At 46.2% G+C, this 23,237-nt stretch overlaps 1 protein-coding gene across 4 annotated transcripts in view; it reads right to left on the reverse strand.

The window, feature by feature from the left end:
• COBL (cordon-bleu WH2 repeat protein) overlaps nt 1–23,237 on the reverse strand; it is a 261,336-nt gene that overhangs the window by 18,533 nt on the left and 219,566 nt on the right. For all 4 annotated transcript variants that reach the window (XM_059397204.1, XM_059397202.1, XM_059397203.1 and 1 more), the window contains one exon: nt 10,207–10,516. In XM_059397204.1, coding sequence (XP_059253187.1) covers nt 10,207–10,516 — 310 coding nt within the window. The remainder of the gene's footprint in view (nt 1–10,206; nt 10,517–23,237) is intronic.

Below are 23,237 nucleotides of genomic sequence, written 5' to 3' on the forward strand. Positions count from 1 at the left end.
AAAATAAGAATCCCACTAATGCTATCATTTTATACATGTTAAACTAGAAAGTCATGGCAAGCCGATGAAATGCGGGGAAGCTGAAACCCTCACACTTGTTGCTACTGGCACGGAATGGAAATGCACATCGAGAAACAAAACATCACTGTAGCTTTGTAGGAACTTGGTTCATGAGTCTCTTTTGGTAATTTGCCTTAAGGAAATGATCCTACAGCAAGCAAAAGAGAAACAAAACAGTGTTCATCGATTTTATGGGAGGAATTCCAAAGCATCTAGCAACACTGCGTGTTGATTTCAAAGGGCATTAAAATCAGCCGATTTTTGAACCTGGAGTCAGTGTGGAGTCACAGCTCAAGTCTTAAGGCAGCATGTTACGTGAGGAAATCAAGACATATGCATAGGGGGAGCTTGATGGTCTGGAACCAGCACACGCCCATGGACAAGGGCTGTAGAAATTTAGACCACCACCACCCACCCCTGGGATTTGTTGAAAGAATGAACTACAGGGAGTCTGCTATCCCTTTTGTCTTAGAAGTATACTCATTTTGGTACAGGACAGCTTGGACAATAGGCAATCTTTAAGATATTTTTAAAGATTTTATTTATTAGAGAGAGAGACAGAGAGCAGGGGAAGGGGCAGAGGAGAGAGAGAATCTCAAGCAGACTCCACACTGAGTGCGGAGCCTGACATGAGGCTCGATCTCACGACCCTGAGATCATGACCTTACCCGAAATTAAGAGTCGGACGCTTAACAGACTGAGCCACCCAGGTGCCCCAGTAGGTGATGTTTTAAATGGCTAAATTAAAAATAACACTTTGGGCCCTTTTCTGACCATGAGTGATAACTCTTTTTTTGCGAAGTAGTTCACCTTTTTGGGATATGGTGCATGATTTGCACAGTACATTATTTTATTCTATTATCAGTGCTTAACAATCCCAGTGAGTCTCAGTCAGCCTGAGCTGCCCCCTAAAAAGCCATCGGTAGCCAAACCCCAAGGGCTTGGGGCTCCTCAGCACTTCCCCACCCCTCCACAGTCCAAGCCTTCCTGCTGAAGTCTGGGGACCCTACCCGAGTTCTAGAGTTCTAGTCCCTCCTCCCTGCTTCTGCTATCCTGTGTCCACCTTCCTCCGCCTGCCTCAGAGTCCCTGGATGCTGTCACTCAGTCCCACTCCAAACCTCTCCCCGCCTTGCACCTCCTGCGGCCCTCTGACCAGACCCTCCGATGTGGGCTGGCTTCCTTGGGGCCCTGTCTGCCCAAGGGGACGGAGTGGACACGTGATGGGAGCTGCCAGCCTAGGAGGGAGGGTCTGTCCAGGGTCTTTGGCTGGGGTGCTGCCCCCAAGGCTGTTGACCCACTTGGCTTGTGCAGCCGGCTCCTCCCGTAATGCAAAGCAGGGGAACCTGTGCTCTGGGACCCGACCTCGCGAATGTTTTCTGAAAAAACCCAAAGCCAACGTCAATGTATCTATTTTGCTTGCCAATGTAAAATCTCATGAGGGAGAGATTGAGTGATATTTGCTTTTCCTTCCTCGCCCACTGCTCTCTACTCGCCCCCAGAGGGTTAGTTACAGATTGTAACTATTCCTCTGTCCCTGCAAAAACCAGTCCAAAGCCCTTTGTCCCTGAGCTTGGAGGTCAGCATTCTGTGGGCTAAGCAGGAGAGCCCGAGAATGTGTCCCTGGAGTCGAGAGCTGGCAAGAAGCAGCCACTTCCTGCGTAGCTGAAAGTGAATGCGCACAGATGTTCCTCTCCTGGGCACCTTCCGTGTCCCCCCACGTACACCCCAGCCTTCAGACAGTTTCGTGTTGACAGTCTGTTTTGGCGAAAGACCAAGAAAAACAAAGAGCAAACACACACACAGTGCAGACATTCTGATACAGGGTCCTACACCCTGAACAAACACGACCAGCAGCTTTTTCTCACACCGAGTGCGGCCGCAGAGAACCCAGCTTGCAGTGACTTCTGCATCCAGTGTGAGGGACAAAGGGCAGGGGGGCGAGGGCGTCAGGGTGACCGAGCCCCTCATGCAGCTCACGGCCTTGCCAGCTTCTGGCGATAGGACACGTAGGAGCAGTTGTGTCAAATCAGCCCCAGATAGATAGGTTTTGGTTTTTTGTTGTCATTTTATATGAGAAAGAATAAAAGAATGTGGGCTGATTCTGACCCAATGAGGCTTGTGGGGTCATTTCTCTCCCTCTTTTTTAAGATTTCATTTATTTATTGGAGAGAGAGAAACTAGGAGCAGGGGGAGAGGCAGAGGGAAAGAGGCAGAGGGAGAAAGAGAAGCAGACTCCTCGCTGACCAGGAAGCCTGACGCGGGGCTCGATCCCAGGACCCTGGAGTAATGACCTGAGCCAAAGGAAGATGCTTAACCAATGGAGCCATCCAGGTGCCCTGGTCATTTCTCTTTCTGTTGTAGCCAAAAGAGTTTCCTTAAGTAATTTATCCAATGGCAGAAATACAAAAAAAAAAAAAAAAAAAAAAAAAAAAAATCTGAGAGGAAAAAAAAATGTCCCTTTCAGTTAGCAATTCAATTTGTTGAGGACAACCAAACTGATTCATGCATTTTCAAAACAATTACTTGATAAACGAAAGGCAAGAAGCTTGGGAAAGTCTACAGCTGAGGGCAATCATGTGTTCAACTTCCCATTCCATTTACAAGTGTTCCAGTATTTATGGAGCTTCAGAGTTCTAGAATCACTGTGTCCCCTAAAAATAGAATAGGAGCCATACATATAATTTAAAATCTTGTGGAAAAAAAAATAGGAGAAATAGGTGAGATTAATTTTAATTAAGTACTCTAACTTCACTTTTATTACACCCTAATTAGTATATTTAACCCAAACTTATGCCACATTATTGTCATTACGTATTATCATATAGTTAATATGAAGAACTCTTTTCTTTACCCCAAAGTCTGTGTCTTCTACACTCCCACACATCTGCATTTGGGTCAGCTGCCTGGCAAGGGCTCAGCAGCCAAACAAGGACAGAGAAACTCTATGGAGCAACCCAGTTCTGCAAAGACTTAAGAGGTAAGTATGTATGTATGTATGTATTTTTTGAGGTTTTTTTTTTTTTTTTTGTTTGTTTGTTTGTTTGCTTTTGTTTTGTTTTGGAGTGGTTTTTAAATGCTCCTTTGTAAACGTAGTTACATAAAAAGTATTTGGGTTTTAGGATGTGTTAAATAATTCTAGGTACTCTCACAAAGTTCTAGGCTTCTAGAAGGTCTGAGATGCTTCTAGGTGCTGCTGGTCACAGAGTTCTTGTGGTTGTAGAGTCCTGGGGCCCCCTGGCCAGCATCAGCCAGTGGAAAGGCAGGACCCTGTCTCTTCCAGCCCCTCCGCTGCCCCACATACCTCAGTTCCTCGATGTGACCAGAAACTCATGCCCTACAGAGCCCCACAGGTCTCATTGCTAATGTCCTCATGCCTACCACCTGCTGTCAGCTGGGGCTGAGATGGACTTGGGGATGGCCAGGAAGAGGATGGGGGGGCGGTGAGGGGGATGGCAGGCAAGACAGTGGGGAGGCTCCCTTCTCCTGAAGGGGCTCCACCTTCTGTACTTTGTGGCTCTAATCTGCTTTCAGTGGGGTCCTACCTTTAAGGAACACAGCCTGAAACACACTTATCCAACCTCTCACCTACTCCTGGCTGCTGTGCGGATGTTTCCAGAATTTACAGTCCCAGAATTTACAGTCCCACAATGTTGATACTCTGATAGATATATTGTCTGATTACAGCAAGACTGCCTTCCAGATTCAAAGGCTTAGAAATAACACACATTCCACTGTAATGCCCCCCAGGAAGGTAGGAGGCAAAATCCTCTCTGTTTTCTCCCCTTATCACATAGACACACTGTTTCTTTCGTTTAAAGAAGCAGATAATCAGAGCTAGATACAGAGTATACAAATCAACAAATCACCTTTCTATTCTTCCTCAGGCAACTAACTTAGCAACTAACAATACCAGCTGCCACATTTGGAAGGCTGCCAGTACATCAGGCACTCTTCTAAGAGGGAGAGGTCCTGCATCTCTCCATGCACTAAGGAAATAGATGCAAGGTCAAGTTTTTGGGGCAAGGGCAAAGCCTCCAACAACAAGCAGACATGACCCCAGGCAGTCCGATTCTGGACTTTTTCCTCTTCACATGGAGTTTTTCTTTAAGTTTCAGGAATGTTGGCTCAGGCCATATACAAAAGGAAGATGCATCTGGGAGGAGATGACGTCCCAGGATATGACTCCTGCCCTGGGCAGAGCTGACCCAGGGTCACTCCCAGGTGTCCCCAAAATAAGCGGCGATCATCTCCTGTGCATCTGTGTTTTTCTGTGCTCTTGGGCTGAATTCTTTCTTGGGTTGTTTACTGGCTGCGCTAAGTCTAGAGGAAAACTCTGGGAATGTGTTGTCCCCAGTTTGCGTTAAGTGCACAGACTTATTTTGCAGCAAAAGATTATAATTGGATCCAACCGAACGACTCGATGGAAAACATCATTTGCAGATCACAGCACATAAACGGTATTCCAATTATTACCAGGCACCACACTTGCTCTTTTTTAGAAAACTGGTATTTATTCTTGAAACTCTTGAAGAATTCAAAACCCTGGTTCCAAGGGCATTTAGGGAAGCCCAGCCAGTGGGTGGCTGTAGCAGCCGGAGCAGGGCCTCGGAATTAAGTGGAGGGAACAGAGCCGTGAACTTTATCAATGGACTGAGTAGTTCCAGAAAGACGCTTTAAGCTGAGGCCAAAACGACAGGAGTCCTGGAGGAAAACTGACCTCCAATTTGTCAATACAGGACCCGAGGCAACCCTAGCTGAAGCCGTTCAGATGGCTTTGATGTCTACAGGGCGTAGAGAAAGGAAGAAGAACCAAACAAACAGGGACCTCACTCCGCAGGGTCTTCTTACTCAGGTCACAAAGGGTCTGTGGCCACCAGCATTCTGTGACTACCTGAGAGACAAAGGGCTGGCAAAAGGATAGGGTCCTTGGGCAGAGCAGAAAGCCACAAACGCTCCCTTATCTTGCTGGGGACTGGCCCCAGCGTACATGTGCTACAAGCTGCGGGTGGCTGAGACTGTGGAGGACGGCTTTGCCACCTCTCTAAAGGCACCCCAGCCTGGGGAGACCCAGGCTGGCCAGGTTTGCCCACACCTCCCAGGGCTTGGCATTCGGAGGATGGTCTGGTCTCCTGGCCATGGCCCTGCCCAGATCATTGCTTTTGGCCACACAAGACGAACATCCTTTCTTACCTGCAGAAACTAGGTATCAGAATCACGCAGGGCAGAGCCAGGAGGCTGGATGTGGGGACCAGCAGGTGGCATTGAGAATAGGGGTGCCATCTCCTTGGAGGAGAGGTGAGGCATGTGCTTCAGGGGCACAGAGAAGTGTTGAGTGAGTGCTGCTGCCAGGTCCCCCTTTGTCCTGCCTGTCCCCCCCGCCCAGGGGGTGCGGGATGTCAGGAACCCGGGTCTACCTTACTGTTTCTCTCATCCCCATAGAACACGGGTGCTCCTGTCCAGTGTTCCAATGTCGTTTTCTGTCCAGGTGGTTGAGCTCAAGGCCGCAGCTCCACGAACAGTGCTGGGTTCTGCTCTCACACAATTTCAGCTGGATCTGGGACTGGCAACCCCCTGCCTCAGCCTGGGTTCTCATCCTACTGAGCCTGACCACGGGCTGCTCTGGATCCCTGAAATGGGCCTGGCTCACCCAGGTTCTGCAGACTGGACCTCTGACCCAATCCTGGTGCCCACTCCCCTCCACCCCTGGGTCTGGCCCCACCTCATCCTGCCCCCTCCAGCCTTCCCTGCCTTCTTCCTGCTCAGACTCTCAGTGCACCCAGAGCTGCAGACCGGACCACAGAGCGTGCCTCTGGAACACACCATGTTCATCCAAAGAGATGTTTTCTCTCCATATCCATGCAACAGAGGGGAGTGCTTGTAGAAGGGAGTACTTTCAGCTTGACAGTGTGGACAGTGGAAGGCACAGAACAGCATTTCTAAAGCAGTGCTTAATAGAGTCTTATCCCAGGAACACTGGGAGGCAGGACAGAGGGGGGCTATTGAAATGGGCTGCTTTCCTGCAGGATTTGTAAGAGGCTTTCTTATTTCACAAAAAGGAGGCTAGAGGGAGTTGCCGCACATATCTGAAGATATTTTCCAAGAGCTGTCTCACAGGAGACACCTGGGCAATGACAAGGATATTCCAAAGCTGGAAAAGAGCAGGCAGAGGGGGAAGGGTCAGGGCGCCCCTTAATACTCCGTGGAGAGCACATCTGGGAGCGGGGCTGCTCAGCACACAGACCTGTTTGGTTTGGCTTGACTGTCTGCCTTGGTTGCCAACGTGTAAAACTTGGGGGCCTCCCACAAAAATTTGGATTTCTGGCTTCTCTTCAAAAGCCGGCCATGCTGGGTCCACGATCCCTGCGGGTAAGTCTGGAAGAAGGGAGCAAGGCTGCTTTCGAGAGAGGACAGAGACTTCAGGGCTGCTCCCTGTCGTCGCTCACCTTCATTCTCTGCCTGGCCCCTGTGAGCCTCTGAGTGGAAACCCTCACTTTCTACCTGCTTCTCCGTCACTCCGAGCTTGGTGGAAAATCATACTGGAGATGAGGATGTGACACCACACCACAGTCTCGGAATCACTCTAACTTGTCAGGGGAGTGCACTCCTGCAAAATAAACTTCTTAGGTGTTCCCGGACTCAATATGGATGTTGGAGGGGAGATTGTCCCGTGTACAATGGCAAGCATTTCTCTAACTCCAGCAGGATGTCCAAGACTTCTACTCGTTTCTCACACTAAGGACCCAGAGACACCAGCCGACCCCACAGGTGGAGGGCTCAGTCCCACCTGGCTGCCCCCCACCCCCACACTTGAGACTCCAGGCTCCTGCTTCTGACCACTGAGCACTGCAAAATGGAGGCTCCAATGCCCTCCTCCTTAGGTTCAATTAATGTGCTAGCATGACTCACAGAAGTCCCAGAAAGGCTAAGGTTGGCCAGTTTATTAAAGGACATCATAAGGGATATGAGCCAGAAGAAGAGATGCATAAGGAGAGGTAGGGGAAGGGTCTTCCATGCTTCTCCAGGATCAGTCTCCCCAACCTGCTGGTGCTCACCAACCCAGAAGCTCTCCAACACAGTCCTTTTGGGGGTTTATGGAGGCTTCATTGCATCATCACGATTGACTAAGTCCCTGGCCATTGGCTGATTTTATCTCTAGCCCTTCTCCCCTCCCAGGAAGGTCAGGGAGTGGTGCTGAAAGTTCTACCTTTTAGTCACCTGGTTGGCTCCCTGGGTAACCAGCCCCCATCCAAAGGTGCTTTCCAAAAGCCATCTCGTGAACATAACAAAAGGCCTTTATCACTCTCAACACTCAGGAAATTCCATGGTTTTGGGGAGCTGGCACCAGAAACTGTGGATGAAGACCAATTATTTATGAGGTTTATGTTTTTGTCATTTGACCAAATCGATTACTTTTTATGAATCGCAATATCGCACTAACTATGGTCATTCCCTAAAAAGTCCAAGGCAGAGTGTGGATCTCACTCTGAGACAGACAGTGGGTTAGCACAGACAGGGCTGGGAGGCGCAGAGACTACCTTCATCTTCCTTAGACCGCTGGACTTTTGGAAGCCCAGAGAATTCATGGTGCCCCTTTCCTAAACTAACAGTAGTAATTTTGACAATGTTCCTATCTGATAACCAGGCAGTGCGTACTCTACTCCGCACACTGGGCATTTATAGGCTTATCACACCCCTGAGAGGTAGGAGGCGTTGTCTGTGTGTGCACAAGCAGACCACAGGGCCTGTAAAGTTATGAGGACTCGCAAAGGCCAGGCCACTACTTAGTGCTGGCCGTGGGCCAGACAGAGCCCCCTGGCTCCCCACCCTATGACTCTCAAATTCCATGGCCCCCCGAGAGATGAGGGCAGAAAAACATGCCCTACTCCCTGCTGGGATAAAGGATCAAGTTCCAAACACTCCATGATTATCCTGGCTGTGGCCACAGGCAACATTAACTCTCCTATTTGGAAAGGAGTCAGCAAGATTTTACATCAGGGGTCAATGCTAGCAAAGCAAAGGATGACTAACATGGGCATCCCTAGGGGCCAGAATTTAAAATGTCTGATTGGCCTCAGATGTAGGGCTCAGGTGTGCAATCTCCATGCAAACTCACAGAACAGACCTGGAGATTACTGTAGAAAGCGACTTTTTTTTTTTTAAATGTTTATTGGATGAAGAATGAAATACCATAATTTTTCTCTGCTCTCATAGATGCAAACAGCACAGGCTGACACACTGTGTGTGCGTGTGTGGGGTTGGGGAGACAAGGATGAGGGTGTGGGGGAGGAAGGGAGCAATTGCTACCTTCTAAGTTCCTGTCAGATGAAATACAAACTTGGCCTTGAAATGGTCCCTAAGATTGACGAGCTATACAGTAAAACTATTAGAGGGTGTAATTAACAAATAGGCAAATGCTCACAATAAATCCTGAGGTAAAAAGAAATCAAAATAAATTATTACTGACACTGCCATGACATTAACCAGGTAAAGATTTGTGTGTTCCTATGGACAAAGTGGGAGCTAAACATGAAAAATACAAAGGCATTCATTTGTTTTGGTGATCGAGTTGTGAGGTTTGGGGGAGCATGCTCCTTTTTGTTAATATTTCCATAACACTGTTTGTGTGACTGGTTCTTAAAATTATCTACAGGATGAAAAAACTGATGGGCTGCGGAGAATTAACCTTCTTCTTAGAAGAATGAAGAAGAGATAACGGCAATGGGGTGCTGGGACAAGGTCAGACAGATAAGCCAGGTCTACAGAGCAGAGAACGGGGGACATATACGTAATCCAAAGTAGGGCTGGGAGTCAGTGCGAAAAAATAGATTTCCTTCTCCACATCACACCCAAAAATAAACCCAGGTAGTTGAGAAGCCCGAATGTGAGAAAGCAACACTAAACTTCTATAAGAAATTCAGATAATCTTTAGTCCTTCAGGGTATGAGAAGGGTCTCTTAAAATGCAAAGAATATACACATTCAGGAGAAAAGGGACAAATTTAAGAATATTAAAATCAAAAAGCAATTTTTATGCAACGAGAAGACAAAGTTATATTCAAGGCACAGTCTTAAAGACTCCCTGTGCGGAGTAAAGAACTGATTGACAGAGTGAGAAGAAATTAGAGAATTTTTTAAAAAAAAGTAACGTCCCAGTTTTTGTTTTTTGTTTTGTTTTGCTTTTTTGTTTTTGTTTTTTTTAAAGGGCAGTCTATGGGGGTGCCTGGGTGGCTCAGTTGGTTAAGTACCTAATTCTTAATTCTGGAACAGGTCATGTGATCTCAGGTCATGGGATCTAGCCCTGAGTCAGGCTCTGCGCTGGGCATGGAGCCTGCATGAGATTCCCTCTCTGCCTCCTCCTCTATCCCTCTCCCCATTCTTGGGCACACTTTTCTCTCTCAAAAAAAAAATAAAATAAAATAAAATAAAATTAAAAAGGACAGTCTATAGAAAGGCAAGTCATGCAAGAAGACAATCAAAGTGGTAATGCACATATGACAAGATGCGCATCTCACTAATCAGAAAACCGTGAAAAGCACATGACATGCCACCGAACACTTGTACTCGTGAGAAGCGGCGGTGCACTGAGCACAGGTGTTGGTGCAGGTGTGAATGTCAGGCCGCTGGAGACCACTGTAGGGCCTGTAAACCCAGACACTCATTTTGGAGAGCAATTTGGCCACAGTCCATAGTTGAGGATGGGTTTTTCTGGACGTGCACTAATTTGTCCTCTAGAAAGCGCTCTGTATGTAAAAGGAGACATACGTCTGACTTTTTCATTGTTTCCAGTGCTGTGGAAAACCAGTATGACCTAAGTGCCCATTAATTAAAAAGTAGAAAAATAAATGAACTCATGAGACACATATCATTACGGATCAATGTTAAAAACATGATGTTGAGTGAGAAAGGACACTGAGTATATGGCACCATTTATATAAAAGGAGAAACAAGCCAATCTCGGGTACGGCTTATAACCACCTACAAGTCTGGAAAGAGTCTGAAGACTGGGTTGTGGGTCGCAAACCCCCGCATTGGGGAGTGGCAACTTTGGAGGGCGCCTGCCACGCGTTGGCCGCGTTACTGTGAACAAAAGACCTTCCTCCCCAAAGCTAGGACGCCCCCCTCCCCGCCCAGTTGTCCCCTCACTCACCTTGGATGCCAGTTCCCAGAGTTGTTCCTCTCCCACGTGGGGCTCTTGTGGGGACCTGGTTCTGGAGTTCCAGCCAGGTCCTGGTCACTGCCGTCTTCCTGGTCTGTGGCCCACTTATCTTTGGATTTCAAGCTGTCGTGTTGGGAGTCCAGGGAGATGATGTCTGACGGGGAGCTCACCACTCCAGAGTCCTCTGCTGTGTCTTCTGATGCAAAACAGCTGCTGACAGACACTGTCTCCTCGGCCTCAGACAGCACCGGCGGGACCCTGTCTGTGCCGCAGGGACTGCTGGGGCCCAGGGGCAGGCTCACTGGACAAGACACGGCAAGGACAGGTCAGCCAGCACATTTCCACACCAACCTGCCTGACTCACCTGCGATTGGAATTCGGGCCACGAGGAATCAAGCAAGACCTGTTCCAACCCGACAGCTCCCTCCAGAAACACTTTAACTTGGAGGAACCGAGGCATATATGTGATTGAGAGCAAAACTGTCCCTAAAAAACCACATTACGAGTCAGACTTTTGGATTTTTATCTCCTATCTGACTCTGGGCAAGCATATTTAAAAATCCAGAAGAATGACACAGTGGACGCAGTTCTGTGAAGTTGTTTTAAAATGAGTTCTTTAAAAAAGAACATAATCATTCCCAAATATAAACAGATATATAAATAGCTAATACTGTTTGGGAACTTCTGACAAATGTTCAGTATAAACATCTGAAATTTTAAAGGTGTGCTGTGTTGGCATCTGGCCCCCTCTTCATTTTTATTTTATTTATCCTCCCCTTCACTTTTACACATGAGACCGGGAGATCTGGTCCCAAGAAGAGGTGATCTTAGAGGATCACCTCCAAGAAAAATGAAAAAGAACCAGAACAAGTATGTTGGGTGAGGTCCTCTGGCCCCTTGAGCATTAAGTGAGCTTTACCACAGCAGAAAAAATAAGACCCAGAGATTTGCAAGGATCAGAGTTCCATGGAACTTAAATATTAATGATGGGGGAACACTGTACCCATTTGGCAACCATACCCAGCAAGCTCTTCAGACACAGATGCATTAAGCTTGCAAGCAGAGTGCGCTCCCGGGTTCTCTGAAGTCACTGCTCGCTCCAAGCCCAGAGGATGACAGAAGCACCCAATTTTGGACCGGCTGCCTAGCCTAGCAGGGATGTTTCCTTTTAATTTCATGTAGAAACAGATTTTAAACTTCAGTATCTCAGCCCTGGTGGGCCAGGAAGTAAAGGACTATGTTGCGTTGGGAGTATCGTGTATTTTATTTATTTAGTATTTGTAAATTTTTTTTTTTTTTTTTTTTTGTATTTTGTTTCAAAACCGTTCTCTGATAGAGAGCTGCTGGGTGCCTATTGTGAATACAGGCCATAGGCGTTCCCAGGGCTCACTGCACATATCAGGCACCGAAACCAGGAGCCAGCGTCCCTGTCCTTAACCTCGCCATGGTTTTCACGGGATAGCACACTGGCAACGCAGAATTAACAAGTCCCAAACAGAGCCAAGGAGAACATTCCGTCAGGGGTTGGCTTATTTGAGATCCCCAAAAATAAAATAAACAAAAGAACAAAAATTAAAAAAAAAATAGACATTTCACAACAGAGCTCAAAAGTATAGACCAGAACACAAAGGAGGAATTGTTTAGAGAGGCAGAAATGCACAAGGCAATGTGTCCGAATGCAGTGAATGCTTTTGACAATGCCTGCCTTCCCTAGGCGTTCTTCCTGGCTTTTGTTGCCCGGCTCTTAATTAGAGGGTAAATAGAAAGGAAACACTGCCCCGGAACCAGGACAGCCAGACCCTCCCTGTCCCTGTTCGCTGATGAGCTGTCGCACCTTGAAGGCGGCCAGCTGTGCTGCCCACACAGCGGGTGACTCCACCACGTGATGGCATTCCGGGGACCCCTGCTCAGAGGGGCGCCACCACACAGCCATCAACGGTGGCCCAGATGGCCAAGCCAGATCCCTGTTTCCCTGCCTTCCCTTTTGTCACTGTCGCACAACAAGTAGGTCAATTAAGTTCACACTTTTTCTTCTACATGGTGTAGGACACCGAGGAAGAGCATAAAGATTTCAGGTCACAGAGACCTGCATTCGAATCCCAGCCAAGCAGCTGAATGGTGGCTAGGGCAGGGGTCTGGATGGACCCATCTGTCTCAGTTTTGTCTGGGAGGAGGCTCATGGGCCACCACAGGACTGTGGGGAGGGCTCGGCGTGATGCCCATCACAGTGCAATGGTCCTGGTGTGTCGCCACAGCTGGTGTGTGTGTGGGGAGTGCTGTGGGGGTGTGTGCGCCAAGATGGGAAGGGCTCTGTGATCGGACTCAGGACACAGATTTCCAGTCCTAGAGTCTAGGCAATCTGGGGACACATGGTTGATGAGGGGACAGACACATACACAGAGATCGACGGTGGAGATCGACGGTGCCATATGCTAATACCAACTCTAGGTGCATTTGCACAGGTTGAATACGACTGGCTGGTCAGAGGGAGGGGTCAACGCACAGCAGGCACCATATAGGTGTTCTGCGCAGCCCGGGCCCCCTTCTTCCCACCAGCAGTCACTTCCCAAGTGGGAAGTAACCCCAAGGGGTCTGCTCCCCGAAGCTGACCTCTCAAGGGGTCCCACCTGCAGCTGGGGCATTCTCCTAACCCACACAAGCTCTGGAAACTCAGAATGCATCCCTGGTGGACGGGGAACTCCAAGCCCATAAGGTCCCCTTTCTCTCCAGAATGCTGGTCAGGGCTTGCTTTATATCCTTCAGAAGTTTTGAGGGGGAAAAAAAAAAGTTGAAAGTCACTGCTCTAAATTAAGCCAACTGCAAACCTAAACCGACAAGGTGTGAGAAGGCATCTGGAGCGTGTACGTGTGAACCTATTTTCACGATACACAGTAAAGACGGCAGTGACCGGAGCTCCCCTCTTGCCCAGGTGAACCCTCCACTTCTCATGGATCCCCTTCCAGGGCCTGGGTAGCTGCATCATTAAACCTGCTAGGCAGGTGTTCAGTGAACACCTCTCCCCCACCCCCCACCCATGCACCATGCATGGGGGCCCAGGGAGCTGGAGCTGGGCAGGAGCGTAAGAGCATTCGTGCTCTCAGGAGGGTGGTCACACAGGCATTGGAAGGACGGATGCATAAGTGCCGAGGGACAAGGAACGGGAGCAATGCCACATGCAGCAGGTGGTGGGGACGTGTCGGCAAGGATGGGAGGAGAGAGCGATGGCAGTGATGCGGGCACTCAGCCCAGGGCACAGGCCAAGGAGAGAGCAGCAGTTGCAAGGGCTCAGACTCCTGTGAGTGACTTCCTGCCACACTTCTTGGGGAGCCATCGAAGATAGAAAGGACCATTCCCAGGAGGGTCCAACCTGGCTCGTTGTGATTTTCATGTCTGTCTGCAGTCAGTTTTGTCAGTCTGAGAATCTTTGCCTGGAATCAGATACCCCCTCCCACCCAACCTTACTCTCCCTGCCCTGACTTCACATCTTTCCTCTGCTGGGCTGGTTTCTACTATTAGCCCTGTGAGCTGTAACATGTTTTGACAATTTCTGAAAAAGTCGGGAGACTTTTTGCTTTATCGATAAACAGAAGCCCCAAATATTAAAGCTTGGAGGTGCTTTGGCTGTCATGAGATTGGGGCCTTCTAGATCCTTCTGTGCACACCTCACCTCCCTCTCTTAGTCCCTGATTCTAGGAAGCCAGTGGTCCAGGGACCCCAGCCTGACATCCAGGGGCAGATGGATGAAGGCTGGATTAAGAGCCTGAATCCCACATTGAGGTCCAAGTTCTGCTCTGAACTTGGAATAGCTTTTCCCCTTTCTATAAAATAAGCGGATTCTGATGAGCTCTAAAGTCCCTTCCAGAAACAGAATGCTACCATTCTCTGAAATCCTAAATCAAAATGTGAGACACAAACATTCTTCGGATAATTGACTGGTGACTAACTAGGAATTGTAAAAGGAATATGACAACATTGATATCCTTTCTGCTGTCTTCTGTTGGCCCTAAAAGTGTAGCTCATGATTTCTGAGTTAATTAATTCGCTGGCAAGTTTGCTCTTCTCTTAAGGTGTGAACAACATTTTGGAGCTAAAAAGTTATCATGGCAAGATTTTTGCAAATGTGAAAAACACACTTAATTTGTCATTAGCAGAAGCCTTATAAAAATTCGTGATTAAATTCTCTTCCAAATGAACAGCTGTAAAACCTGAATAAGAAATACTAATCCTTTCATTGTCCTCCACCTTTACTTTATGATGGCATGGTTCAAATACCATTCGATCTACACGAGAGCTTCAAGAAATTTCTCTAGCTAAGACGTAAGGAAGAAAATGCTCATTTAAGGCTCCCAATTCCTCAAGGTGAACATCATTGTGTTCCGTTCAATATGAATTTCATTGAGTTTTTCTTTTACAAAGTCCCCAAAGAAAATATCAAACACTACATCTAAGGATCTTCTGAGGACTTCTGTAACAGATTCAGTTTTGAGTGATTTTATTAAATGCAAAGGAAAGATCACGTGTCCTGAGGTATTGTTCACTTGCTGGTCACTACCAAGGGAGGCTTCCCAGGGTCACGTCCACCACATGGATGGGAGCCAGAGACAATGTCTCACAGGCTTCTTCGCCATCTCAGTACGCCACTCACAGCCAGGAAGCAATGCTCCTCCTTTATCTCCATCTACTGTGAATTAGAACCCTATGTTCTAGATTGGAATAGAGGCAAAAATAAGGGAACTCCTGGCAAAGTACCCAGGAACCAGTGGTGCGAACGGGTAGGTGCATGTTAGCAATTTTTGTCATCTACATCCCCTAGTAAGAACCAACTCCTAACATTTTTAATAGACACAGGAAAATTTCCATTATGAGTTCAATAGGTTGCAACAGATGTAATTTCTACTGCACTGTAAATATTAATACTTTAAAAAATGTTCCTTCCTTCCTTCCTTCCTTCCTTCCTTCCTTCCTTTCTTTTTCTTTTTAAGAGAGTGAGAGAGAGCATGAGAGGGGTGGAGGGAGGAGCAGAGGGAGGAGAGAGCACCTCCATCTGTCTCCATGCTCACTGTGGGGCATGATGAAGGGCTTGAGCTTCTGACCCTGAGAAAATGACCTGAGCCAAAATCAAGACTCAGACACTTAGAACTGACTGAGATACCCAGGTGCCCCCCAAATATTTCCATTTTTAAATGCAATCAAAGGAATCTGAAAGAGACAGTATTTGGATACCTACAAGCCCCCATGTAACAGGGAGTGAGCGAATTCTTTTAACAGGCACTGTTTCGGAGTATCTCATTTTTCCGGAACTGATTTCTGTTCCACAACTGCGTACCATCTCATCCGTTGAACTACTTTACCCTTGAGAGCTTTCTATCTTAATCACATTTCCTTGTTATAAAATATGTATATAAATTAATTTTTTATTTTTATTTCCTCTCACCATAACATGGCAGTGTTAAATTCTTTACTTGACATGGAGTGGTTATCCCTGTGATAAGTAACAGAAAGCATTCAGTGCAAATGGCATAAATATTTTAGAAATTTTGACACTTGTTTCAACAAAAAGGTAACATTTCATTGAAAGGGTCTCTCACAGTGAGCTAGATGAGGCTTTTTTCAATTAATTCCTTTAAAATGACTGGATTATTTATTGCTAGCATAGGGCGGGGTTTGCCATAAATGGAGGCTCATATTTTTCATTCTTACTGGCATTAAGCACCAGGAAGCCTTGTTCACATGAATAAGTACAGGTCAATTAAGCCTTTAAACTCTTCCTCTGGTATATATCACTTAATTGATCTTTCATAAAATTTATGTTTAATGAGCTGTAAGTCAATGACTCAATTAGATTCTTTGTCAGTTCAGCTGGAAAGAAGACTTGGGAATCACCTGATGCTCAAAAGAATCTGCTGACAGGTCCTTTGACTTCTTACGTGCTCACTCCACTAGCAAGAATTCCACTGGTCCTTCCATCAGGCACCAAGAATGGGTCTGCCCATCTCAGAGAACTGCACCCAAGTGGGATTCCCGATGGCTGAGTGTTACACCTGTGTTTTGTGAGGGAGGAGAAGGAAGGGTGTTCCTACAAGTGGAGGGGGGCAGGGGTGCTGACACTGAGGTGAGCTCCCAGGCACCCCACTTAAGAACAAATACAAAAATGGAGGCATAACCTCTGGGAATGGATTCCCTTGAAAAGTCTCAGTGTTCTCCAAGGGAAATGCCTCCCCCAGCTTAAAACCACCCACGAAGGGGCACCTGGGTGGATCAGTCAGTTAGGTGTCTGCCTTTTTAGGTCATGATCTCAAGGTCCTGGGATCGAGTCCCACACTGGGCTCCCTGCTAGGTGGGGAGTCTGCTTCTCCCTCTGTCGTCCACTCCCCTGTTTGTGTGCTCTCTCTCTCTCTCTCTCTCTCTCTCTCTCAAGTGAAGGTATATTTTAAAAACCACCAACACACACAATACAAGTCAGGTTAAGAGCTGGGGTAGGGAGCACATAGAGAGTGCCCCAGGAAGACAGAAGTGGGGCTGCTCTTTCTAACAAGAGCGGGCGTGAAAGTGACCACTGAACGAAATCTTGAAACAAACATGGGGTGGGCAGGTGGTGTGCAGAAGGATCAAAGAATGTGTAGTGGCAAGGAAACTTGAGGTCAAATGGGAAATGTCAGGTTCTGTTGAAATTCGTTGGGCTCTGTGTCGTCTCCTGGGCTACATAGCATCCTGTCCATGTGGAGGTAGGTGTGTGCAAATGCTCAGGGGGAAGGGGCTGAAGAGGATGGGTGCAGAGGAGACCCTCTGTCACCAGTATTACATGGATTCTGCCTTGACTGGGGGCCCTAATCCTGCCTGCCTTCTTTTTCTCTAGTTAATTCATTTGGTAATTTGCTCAAAAGTTCAGGTATTCATTCCTCTTCAAAATGACAGCTTCTCTAGTTGGATGGGCACTATTTAACATTTAACATCAGTGTTCTGGTCCAAAAGCCCCACAGACCGGGGCCTCTCAAAGATACTGCATAGTGCAGAAAAACATGTAGCCAGTTCACTGGAAAGCATTATTATAGACACAAACACACACACGTGTGCGCGTGCTTCTTCAAGAAGATAGGATAATGAAGACTTTCAAAATACCCATGGATCTAAAATAGCCCAGATTCTCTTAAGAGTCAAGTCATGTATTCTTGGTATCAGTCAACCCATATTTCTTTAGAGTTTAATCCTGATCTTAGAATCCTGATGCTCCTCGGAGAAACGGGGAGAAAAAGTTTCAATTTCCACCACTGTAAGGCAGGGCTGAGTTACAATTACTATCCTGTAAGGACATATATAGGGAACAGATGTTGCTTTTGTCTGTCCAGCACTATCCCCCTCTCTGTTGGTGCTAAATGAAATCCTCCCTCCGGTGGATAACCTATTTCTCAGTATCTGGGAATATCTAACAACCAATATCTAACAACTGCCAGGGAGAGTGGGCATGAGGTGGACCAAAATCTGGCCAATTTAAACTGTGCACACAACAGTAGAGCCAAAGAAGGACATGTGTCCTAAGCTGGACAGATCAAGACCCATCTCGGGACCTTCCCACCAGAGCTCCTGGGGAAGATGTTCTCATTGGGCTGGAGTCAATGGAATGGGGGAGTTTGGATAAATGGTAGTCACTTGGACTAGCACATGGAGAGAGCTTGTCCACAGATGGGGGAAAAACACAGTCCTATGACAGTAATTGGGTACTGGGACTCAGCCATGACCATAATGAGGATTCATCTCTTGGTATCCTCAGTTATGTGAGCCAAATAACTCCCACAAAAACCCATTTTTCTTAACTAGTTCAAGACATGTTTCTGTCTCTTGGAAATAAAGAGTTGGGTCTAATCAGTGTGTAAATTGCCCTGATATTTTCATAAATACACCTAAATATTTGCTAAATATAAACACTATAATGTCAAATATATTTAATATAAATATTAGATAAATTAGTGTATTTATTAATGGGGTAACTAGATATATAACATATATAAATATGTAATTTAAATATATAATATACAAATTAATTATAACATCATTATCAGTATATAAATAGAAAATGCAATTAGAAATATATGTCTGTTTTGCATTATGGGGTTTCCATTATGGGAAATTTTACAAAATGAGACAGTTGCATATCATGTGGTTCTGTTTTCTAGATTTATTTTCCATTATTTGAGTTACATATTTTAGTAGTTGTATTTTTAAGACAGTTTAATTTGGATCCAGTTCATTCTCTAAGCCCTCTTGTGTCTGAAGATTGTCTTCATTTAACCCTCATCCTTGACCATCAGTATGGCTAAATCCAAGCAAGATTCAGTTTACAATCTTCCTTCAAGACTGTATTCTCAATCCCTTCTTTTCTGGCACCCTGCCTCACAGATGAGAATCCATATGCTACCAGGGTTCTTTTGAATTATCTATAACCTTCTCTCTTGAAGCTGGTAAGAATTTCCTCTTAATCTGTGAATATCAAAATTTCAGCAAAGTGTGTCTGTATTTAATGTCCAAGAACTTTTGGATGTTTTCTTATTCATTTATTTATTCGCCTACTCTTGTTTTATGTATGTGATAATCTATTAAACTCTCTGAAGCAATGACAAAAAATATTTAAAGTTCTATTCTGTTTCCTAAATTAACTCTACTTCTTTTGGGGTCGGTTCTTCTGATCAGTTTGTTGCCCCTCTTCCATGCAATAAGAAAAAAAAAAAAAAACGTTTAGTGATTCTTGACTGCTTATTTTTTTTATAAGATTTACTTTCTTATTTATTTTAGAGAGACACAAAAAGAGAGAGGTTGCATTCCAGTGGGGGAAGGAAGAGAGAAAAGGAAAGAATCTCAAGCAGACTCCACATTGAGTGTAGAGCCTGACATGAAGCTTGATCTCATGACCACGAGATCATGACCTGAGCTAAAACCAAGAGTCAGACACTTAACCGACTGAGCCATCTGGTGCCCCTTTTGACTGCTTTCATGTGTTTAAATGAGGGTGTCAATAACAGTAGGGAGTGGAATTATTTCACACATATGAACATCGCTGTTTCCTTGGGATACAATAGAAATCCCTATGGCAATTGGGCATGGGCAGAGTTCCATGGTGCAATGAGGGAAGTCACTTTCTGGAGAGGACTCCAATGGGATGGGGTGTGCAGTTTCTCTCGGCAGCCATAATGGTTCATAATGGCTGACTGTCCTTCAGCTATGTTCAGCCATCTTGAAACTGAAGTTTCATTCTGTTGTCCTATGCCTGCTTTAGCAATAGGGATGCAGGCATATGCTTTATCCTGATGTCTGGCTTTAAAGGTTGCCTAAAATATTAGACCATTGGCAACTTACTATCAGATAATATGGTCCAACCTCGACATTTTAAAGTCCTACGATGGTAGCTGGATGTTGACACTCTGCACTGTCCAGATGGACATTTACGTATCTCTAATTTAATCCAATGCCCTCTGCAATGTGGGTATCATTATTCATATTTTGCAAATTATAAAAGAAGCGCCAGCCAACAAATTATTTCATCTATCCCTGAGGATACATATTGCAAAAACATACTCTGCCAGACCCATTAAAGGGGCAAGTCCATTCAAAATCACACAAAATCACCTGTTATGCAAGAACAAAATTAAGTTTCTTTCACCAAGAAATGGATTTTAAGGAGAATTCCTATATGTAAACTTTTCTAAATGAAAAGATTTTCTTCCCTATTCTGTGGAACAAATCTTGATGCCAGTTGTCCAAGGATTTCAGTATATTCTAAACTATGTTTGAGAAAATAGCTCAGTCCTTTTATATATTTCTGGGGCTTCATTTCTGAAGGAAGCATATACTTCATGCTGGCAAGAACAAAGCCGATGCTTTAGTTTTCATCATCAAAACAGAAAACCCTGTCTCCAGTTCGTCTAGAATGTTAAAACACATGAATTGTATTTAATCAACACCTCAGAAAATTTGATGTTCTGGGACTTTCCAAGTTGCCACAGGGCTCGATTTTGAATTGACTATGAGTCAGGTCTGGCGTAAAGCAAAGGTGAGTCATTTGCATTTCAGATAGGCAATCTAAGAAAAATACAGTCCGTTTCTTCCGCTAGTTTCTTCCATGATCTATCCCTTATCACCAGAACTCTAGAGAACAAAATGTTTAGCTTTCTAGAACATTCTGTTCAGCCACTGCTACTGACCTAAGACTGGCATCAAAGTGACCGAATGAGGAATGTTTCTGGAGTCTTACACAGAGCTGTTGTTAGCATCCATCATATACTCAGGATTTCATAAAAGGAATCATTTTAATTTGTCCTAAAATTTAGATCTTCCCTTTTCCCTGTTTTGATTAAACGGACGTGTCATTTGACCAAGGGTTCTCCCCATCTTCCGGCCCCCAGGCCCCCATCTTTTGTTTGTACCAAGATGGGGAGATCACGGAGTACAGACAAAATTGTCACTGCAATAAAGCATCTCGGTAAGTGTTTTTAAGAAAAACTAAACAGACAAAAGAAAACCCTTTGCCTTTTTTCATTCTTTCTGTAATGTATGTTAGATTATAAAGTTCCTTCTCTGTCGGTCTGTCCTTCCATTTCCTTACTCATGGTTTCTGAAGTTCTACCAGCTGTAACATCTACTAAACATTAACACTTCCAGCTGATGGGTGTAAGAATATCTTTTTTTCCTTTTTCCTTTCGGTTTTCAGGCCTGGGAACCTGAGGAACTTCTGTCCGCCTTGCTTTGGTGGCTGGATGGATTCATCAAGAGGCTAAGGTTTGGGGCACCTGGGTGGCTCAGTCAGTTGGGTGTCTGACTCTTGGTTTTCGCTCAGGTCATGATCTCAGGGTCCTGAGATCAAGCCCTGCATTGGGCTCTGTGCTCAGCGAAGAGTCTGCTTATCCCTCTCCCTCTGCTCCTCCCCTCCTCACTCATTTATAAATAAATACATACAATTAAAAATTAAATACATACATTAAAAAGAGAGAGAGAGAGAGAAGGACTAAGGTGTTTTTTTGTTGACTTGAGGTTACTGTAATATTTTTTCCCTCACCCTGGACTGACCTGCCTACAGTGACTTACTGAATTTTTCTCTTGGCATCTCCCTGTGCTGGTGGTTGCTTCTTTCCACTCCTCTGTTTCAAGGAAGGAGGAGGTCCCTTGAGGGTCTCTTTGCTTTCCTATGCTGTGACTTCACCCTTATTTTCGGGCCAATACAATTTCATTTACTCTCTTGCAAGCTCAGCTATGAATTTAAAAGGAGGTTCATTATGTGAGTTCCAGCACCTGGAGATGCTCCGTAGCAGAAGGGGTTTTCGGGTCATTTCACCCACGACATTGCTGGCAACATAAGGAACCTCAACTTATTTTAACTTCAAATGTGCTCCCCACCCCCAGTCCCTCTTGTCTCAGCGGCCATTGCCAGTTACCCAGGCTCAAAACCCTTCCTCCCTTCAGGGCAGGAAACTCAGAGGCTTGGCTAGAGAGTGGCGCAGGCAGATGGAGAAGCACGAGAGGGCCCCCTTGCAAAGCAGGATGTGGGAAGTTTCCACCAGGAGAACTGAATATGATCTCAGAGTCGGCCGTCACACGCATTCCCCGACGCATTCGCTCCCGCTTAGAAAACGACTTCTCTTTCCTCTTGAAGATCTTCCTCCTCTGGGGGAGGTCAAGCTCTCCCTCCTCCATGACCTTGGAGCTCTCCAGTTGCTTGGGCTCCCAGGCCTCCCCCGGCCTTGCAATACCCATGCCGCCATCATACCGTGTTTCCCTAGCTTGGAGGCACGCCCCTGCAGGAATGCAAGAGTGATTCTTCTGTCTACGGTGGTAGTGCGGACTCCAGGAAACGACATGGGTGGAGGAGACAGCAGGGCACAGAGTCAAGGCTGAGGCATGGCAAGACACAGACATGAAGGTAATCAAAGCTGTGATTACCATCAGTAGGCACTCGGCTTCACTGGACTTAGCTGCAAGCATCCGAGTCCCCTGGGAACAATGGTTCTTTTGGCCTGCAGCAGAATCCCTCGGAGGGCTTATTAGAATAGATAGTCAGCAATCCCTTGCTCAAAGATTCAGAGGGTCTCAGGTAGGAGCCTGGGACATCCACTGTTCACATGTGCCCAGTGATGCTGGGGCTGCTGGCCCAGGTCTACACTTCCGCCAGCCTGTCACGGGCCACCTGGCCAGCTTCTCTCCTTCTTCCCGCACCTGGGAACGGTCTACATTTAAGCTTGGTAGCTTCCATTCCCTCCTCTTAACACTCCTTCATAGCTGTGTTTCAAAGACGGTTACTTCCCCCAAAAGGGTGCTGGAAGTAATGAACAGACTCGTTAAAAAATTCCTGTTCAGTCTCCACTCCCAAGATACAGGGGTGTTTTGCTCCACAGAACCTTCTGTGTGATGACCCTTCCTCAAAACAGCAGGGCGGAAAGAATTACTTTTGGAAATTATATCAGGAGAACTTCGGAAAGACGATGAGGAAGTGACTTACAGACACAACACATACCCCACGTGGTTGTAAAATAGACTCACAACAAGAAGAAAAGAAATCACATCGGGGAGGGGTGAGGAACTGGTGGGGGGGGAGGACAGGTGCACGGAGCTGGTGCTCCTGGAGTCCTGATCTGGAGCAGGAGGTACAGAACAGGTGGAGAAACAGGACTCCAAAGTCACGTGGGTCGAAAAGGCTGTCACAGGCCTAGTGAGACACATCCTGGACCAGAATGTGGGAAAGAAGCCTCAGCAACAACAGAGTGAAAACAGGAGTCTCCAAAGACCATGGTCTCACATTTCTGCATCATTACCTTTCCCGGCAACATCCATCCCATCGCTTAGCTGGCCGATTTGATGATTTCTGCCTTCCTGATCATTTGTAGAAATCGCCTGATGTTTGGGACCGACTGACTAGGGCAGGCTGTAAACATGGCTTATTCCACCTGGGTCTGGACTAACGTGGAAAACAAATTTCTAATATCGAGAAGATGCACTCACAGGTAGGTGCTTGTTTCAAGGTAAGTTCCCTCCGATAATTT

Source organism: Mustela nigripes, chromosome 4 (genome assembly GCF_022355385.1).
Source record: "Mustela nigripes isolate SB6536 chromosome 4, MUSNIG.SB6536, whole genome shotgun sequence".
Lineage (NCBI taxonomy): Eukaryota > Metazoa > Chordata > Mammalia > Carnivora > Mustelidae > Mustela > Mustela nigripes.